At 46.5% G+C, this 6,486-nt stretch overlaps 1 protein-coding gene across 1 annotated transcript in view; it reads right to left on the bottom strand.

The window, feature by feature from the left end:
* LOC144774121 (extracellular calcium-sensing receptor-like) overlaps positions 1-3,709 on the bottom strand; it is a 148,086-nt gene extending 144,377 nt beyond the window's left edge. The window contains exon 1 of the mRNA XM_078659145.1: positions 3,515-3,709. Within this exon, the coding sequence (XP_078515271.1) occupies positions 3,515-3,709 (195 nt within the window). The remainder of the gene's footprint in view (positions 1-3,514) is intronic.
* Between the last annotated feature and the right edge of the window lie 2,777 nt (positions 3,710-6,486).

Below are 6,486 nucleotides of genomic sequence, written 5' to 3' on the forward strand. Positions count from 1 at the left end.
ATCTCATGATTCAGTTCTAGATCCTGGTTCAGCCAAATAGAAATCCATTTCAGTAGCGGTGCTAAGGCTGTGCGATCTTCCAAGTAGTCAACCCCACACTCTTGGTGAACAATATATCCAGGTGTAGACTGGGGGACACATAACATAGATTTCAAAAATTTGTCCTCAGCCACCTGCAAGGCTTTTACACTTTTTAGCCCCCACAGGTCCGCTCCATACATGGCTATTGATGTACACTTGGCCTCATAAGTTTTCAACACTGCCTCTATAGGCTTCACACCCAGTTTACGGGCGAAATCCAAGACAGCCAAAATAGACCTAGCAAAGGCATTACGTTTGGCAGCCAACTGGGGCAACCAAGTAGAGTTCTCAGCAAAGATCACCCCCAGGTAAGGAAATCTTGTAACCCTAGATAAAACATTCCCTTCACAGTTCATAGTCTTGATTTTTTTTGGTTTACTATCCACAATCATTACATGAGATTTAGGAAAATTTACACTGAGATCCAGCGCCTTCATTAAAGAAGTAAATACATTTAAAAGACGTTGCAACCCCACTGCTGTGCGTGCTATTAAGGCGGCATCATCGGCATAAAGTAGTGCCGGAATAGACATTTTGCCAGCCTTTGGTATGTCTTTACACGCCTCGGTTAGAACAGCACCTAGGTCGTTAATGTAAAGGGTGAAAAGTAAGGGGCTAAAATACAGCCCTGCCTAACTCCATTAAAGATCCCAATTTTACCCGTGCTGTTACCCAAGCGATCATACCTAACTGTAGCCGTAAGATCCCTGTGTAAGTCAGCAAGAAAATACACAATATTTTTATCAACCTCTAACTTGAGGAGCAATTCCCAGAGTTTGGACCTATTCACTCGGTCAAAGGCCGAGGAAAGGTCCATAAATGCAAAGTACAGGGTGCCCCTTTTAGCAATAGTGTATTTCCCTATTAACAGTTGAAGGTTGAGATACTGATCTATAGTGCCTCGACCTTTCCTGAAGCCATATGGTAGGCATGAAAGGGTATCTGTGTCCTCCAGCCAAGATGTTACTTTACTAAGGACCACTCGCCCTAACACCTTCACTGCAGCATCAATGAGGGAGATAGGGCGATAACAGCTAGGATCCCCCCTCTTTCCCTTCTTAAAGATGGGTACGATGACCGATTTGGACCAAGTGTCCGGTATACCCGCCAAACAGACCCGATTAAAAACATTAGTTAAAACTCTAGACCAAATCTTGACGTCTGATTTAAAGAGGTCGGCAGGAACGCCGTCGGGACCCATCGCCTTATTTCTAGTCATCTTCCCGATTGCGTCTGCCACCTCTAGCTCTGTGACCGTTAAAGTATAGGGATCTGAAATGGTGGTGGATGTAAAGCCCACTCCCAGATGTTCCCCTTCATAGACTGACTTAAAATGTGCACATCACGCCTGTTCCTGAATACCACAATCTAATTTGTCGTTGCAGGAATCGCAGAAAAAAAGTTTGTTTACGACAGCCCAGAATTTAACACTATTCCTGAGCACATCTACGGAGGTCAGTTCTTCCCGGGCCGCCTCCCTGATCTCCCGTCTTCTCGTATCCAGGGCTTTCTTATAACTTTTCCTTAATAGGGCCACAGTAGCCCTGTTCACAGGTTTACAATTCAGTGCGGCTTTTAGTTTTTGGTTAGCTGACGAGCAGTTATGATCAAACCACCCCAGCTCGGCAGGGTCCTTAACTTTCCCCATTTGTGAAAGGTCTGCAGAAACCTGGGTACAGATTGTTAAATATGCCTCTAAAACCTCCTCCTTCCCTGCTTCCGAGTTCAAACATGTTTCCAACTCAAGTCCTACTTTAGATATTAAGTTAGCATGGAAGTCTCCAGGTATGATTCTACTCCATCTAAGTCTACGGGCCTGATCTGTCGGACGAATATCTGATTTGCCCGTTCTATTCTGATCTATCGTATATTTCACAATCAGATCCGAAACACTGAGGATCACTGAATTATGGTCACTAAAATGTGACCACACAGGCAGATATCCCTGTATCCTATCCCCTAATGTTGAACTAATGAAGATATAATCGATAACAGAATGACAACAATTCCCCTTAAAAGTTGGTATCTCCTTGTCCAACATTATTGGGAGCATCAGACCATTATCTGCCAGGATTGTCTCAAGAAGACCACCCTGTACAGAGTGTTCGAAGTGAGTGTCCCCTAGTTCTGCTGGTCCTAATTGGTCTAAGGACAGGCACTCATCCGGACATCCATGAATACTAAAGTCTCCCATGATTATAAAGAAGCAATGAGTTTTATTAACCTCCTTATAATCTGCTAGGAACAAATTTAATGTGGCCAAGTGATCGGTCGCGGTGACTCTATCAAAAGAGTTATAAAAATTGACAATTAAAATCGTTCCCACCGCACTCAAGCAGATTTGTACTGCCAAGCTATTTCGTGAACCAGTGTCTAGTTGAGTGTGAGTACCAGGAATGGTAGCCGAAATTAAGGTGACCATGCCACCCTTCGCCCTCCCCATGTTAGATTGAACTGCGGGGATGGAATAACGAGAATAACCATCCAGACTCAGTATATTACCTGTATCCCAGGTTTCCTGTAGTCCAATAATATCGCCCATGCTAATGAACTCTCTCCAAGCTGGGTCGTTTTTAAGGCCAGCAACATTCCAAGTTACCAGCTTTATCACGGTGTCCCGTGGACCTTTAGCATTAACTGTTGTCGCATCACTGGGGGCACTAACTGCAGCGACAGGGGTGGTATTAGTAGTTTGGCTCCCTAGTCACTCGTTTTCACCCAAACTTGAGAGATTATCAAATCTGTTTAAAACGGGGACGGAAAAATCATATGGCAGTCTCCCTTTATATAAATCGCTATTCATTTGTCTATTCTGGTGTGGAGGATAAAAGAAGCCCAATGGGAGTAAGTTCACGTAATCATTTTGAATTCTGGCTGACCCTGCCTGTCCCAATATGTCGTCAACCAGCCTGGGGGATCTAAAGCTGATGACGACACAGTCACCCTCTAGGCTTTTTTTAGTCTTACCCACCCAAGGGACCCTTCTGACCATCTTAATAGTATTTTCCAGATGATTACCCAGATCTGTTTTGTTTGACAAATAATAAAGGGTTTTATTTTTTAATGAGGTCCAGTGTTCGTTTTGACCCACCTTAATTTTCGGGACATTTGCGAGAATTATCGTGTAGGGGCAAGCCTCAACTGGTAAATTTAGTGGTAACTCTCTCTTCTTATGGGGCTGTGTTTGTGGACTTATACTCCCTGCTGGCCCCCGAGGACCCTGTTTCTCACTCATGGCTCCAGTAACTTTTGGCACCGAAATGGAGATACTTGGTGCCAAGCTTTGAGGTGTTGCTGAGGGGACCGAATTCTCTGTGAGACTGGCAACACACACAGGAGGCGCAACTAAATTTGTACTGCTATCCTTAGTGGAAACAGTAGCACCCCCTGCTGCGTCCATGTACTTGTTCAAGAGTCCACCTAGTCTATTTACCTCAGCAGACATCCGATCAAGTTTTGCTACTAAAGGTTTAATAATACCCTTAATCTTTAAGTCAATGAAACTAGCTAACTGGTTGAGCTGTTCATCATCCAGTTTTACAGTGCTAGGTCCCACTGCTACATCATCCTCCTTTTCTAGATTTTTGATAGGTGTAACCGTTTCTTTTCTTATGGAGCGGGTGCCCATACGTTTCGACTGTGTTTTTCGGCATGCTCTAACCACTCTCGGGACAGGGCTCGTCGGAAGCTGTACCGCTGTATCTAACGAAACGTCCAGCTCAACATGTTCAGATGTTTCCCTATCAGAAACTTCGGGATTAATTACACATGGTAGGTGGTAAAGGGTCGCAGCTTAAACCTAAAGATTGTCGTCTGTCACTATTTATTTTATTAACCACCTTGACCAGGTAGTTATCCAAGGTACCAGAAACAGGTAGAACACTATGTTTCGACATAGTACAAGCTACAATAGGGGGAACCACAATACAAGTCAAATATATAACACAATATATGCACCTTCCACACTCGTCACTGTAAAGATACTCTTATTTAAGCTTATCTCAGCAATTAAACTAAAACCAGGTATATTGTGGGGTCTCACTGTGTTTGTAGGGAGTGGAATGGAGAGGTCACCTCTGAATCCAGCACCAAAGTCTATGGCCCAGCCCTGCCTTGGTCTGCCACAGACGGCCCGCCCTTTGCCCGGGCTTAGTCCGGCACCGCCCGCGCGCGTCCCGCGGGGCGGGAGGCGTTTGGTGGTCTTATGGCGCCTCTGGGTGCGTGCTGGAGTGTCACAACCTCCCTTGGGCTGCTGGGAGCTGTAGTCCGCTGGCCGGGACTACAGCGTGCGGTGGGCGGTGAGTAGCAGGCGGCTGCAAACGATTGGTGCCGTTTCCCTCACGGCGGCGTCAGGCTCCGAACAGTGTTCCCCAAGAGCGCTCGGCGCTCAGTGGTCTTATGGCGCCTCCGGGCGTGTGCTGGAGCGTCACAACCTCTCTTGGGCTGCTGGGAGCTGTAGTCCGCTGGTCGGGACTACAGCGTGCGGTGGGCGGTGAGTAGCAAGCGGCTGCAAACGCCTGGTGCCGTTTCCCTCACGGCGGTGTTAGGCTCCGAACAGTGTCCCCCAAGAGCGCTCGGCGGTCTTATGGCGCCTCCGTGCGTGTGCTGGAGCGTCACAACCTCCCTTGGGCTGCTGGGAGCTGTAGTCCGCTGGCCGGTACTACAGCGTGCGGTGGGCGGTGAGTAGCAAGCAGCTGCAAACGCCTGGTGCCGTTTCCCTCATGGCGGCGTCAGGCTCCGAACAGTGTCCCCGCCATGCAATAGTGGCGATGAGTCAGTCTGTAATGCGGCATCTCCGAAAGCAAAGTGCTGGGTTATTTCTTGCTGGAGGCGATGTGGGATCTTCTCCACACTGTTGCAGTGATGCATTGGTTCCTGATGCGGTCATTCAGGAGGTGATTCAGCAGTGCCAAGTGTGATGCGCTGGCCCCAGAGCTCGTAGCGGCGATGTAGTGTTGATCCATATCTTGCAGCAGGCAATGCGTTTGGCCTAATTGGCTCTACAATGTGGACGCACAGGTTCTTGTCAGATGCAGCACTTTAAGATCATTTTCAAGGGGTTTGGAATGGATTGGTACCACTTGGCAAAGCAAGACTTAAGGCAAGTAAACTCCAGATGCTGTGTTGAAGATGAAAGTTGAGGTCTTTGATATCCCTGAGACTTCAGCAACAGGAGGCAAGCCAATATGCCTTTGGATAAACTTATATTCAAGGATGCAGAGCGCTGATAAAGACCTTCTCACTTCAATCACGGCAATCAGCAGCTAGCAGGCCAATTCAGCAAAAATATTTAGCAAAGTAGAAGTCCCTTCCACAGCACAGCAGCTCTTCTTTCTGGAAGAATGTCCTTAGTTACAGCAGTGTTTTTAGTTGGTGGAGTCACAGCCCAGTGCTTATACACAATTTGGCCTTTGAAGTAGGGAGACTTCAAGGAGATGCTTTAAAGTGCGCAAGAATCTGCCTTTCCTGCCCTGGCTCCTGATTCACTGTAGGAGGGTATGCAATCCTTTGTGTGGGGCCAGGACCCATCCATCTCAGGTGCAGAGTGCCAGCTCCTCTCTTCCCTCCTGCTTAAGATGACCCATCAACATGCAGATGACTAGGCAGTCACACCTACCCTTTCTTTGTGTGTGGCTGTCCAGGGGGAATGCAGGAAGCCAGCTGTTACCCACCCCAGACATGTATTTCTGCGATTGGTCGAAAAGCCCCAAACAGTTCACGTAAGAAACTGCCAACCATCTGAAAGTGACATTTTCAGAACTACAATTTATAAACCAACTTTTACATGGGATGTATTTTTAAATTGTGATGCCAGAGACACTGCATTTGGTGTCCCTATCTTTTCCCAATTGGAAACTGGACTTAAAAATGTCATAAGTTAGTCCCACTGTTATGAGACAGGCCTTGCAGTAGTAAAAAGCAAATGTAAAGCTTAAAAGTATATGTCCCACTTTTTAAGGACACTGCAGCCTGCCCTTGGGGTGACCTATATGTAATAAAAAAAGAAGGTTTTGGCATGCAAGTAGGTTAACTTGCCAGGTCGACATTGCAGTATAAAACCGCACACACACAGTTGGCAACATTTGAAAAACATTTCCATGGGCACTTTGTAGCACTGACTCTTCGAAAGCCTCATATAATTTTTATCATCTTGCAAGATCTGCGGGGACATCCCAGCAATGAGCATAGCAGATGTAACCAAAAGAATCACTAGACTGGGTACATATTTATAAAGCAGTATCCTTATGTTGGCCATTCAAGGTTGACCAAATGATTAAATGTGTTTTTTGTCACCATGAACAAAACTGCTGTCCAGCACAGTGTATAGATCTGATTGCAAGTGGCTAGGTGAATTGATATCCCACTGCCACACCGTGGATTGCAAATAATAGGGCTGGAAGTGCA

This window comes from Lissotriton helveticus, chromosome 8 (assembly GCF_964261635.1).
Source record: "Lissotriton helveticus chromosome 8, aLisHel1.1, whole genome shotgun sequence".
NCBI classification, from domain to species: Eukaryota; Metazoa; Chordata; class Amphibia; order Caudata; family Salamandridae; genus Lissotriton; species Lissotriton helveticus.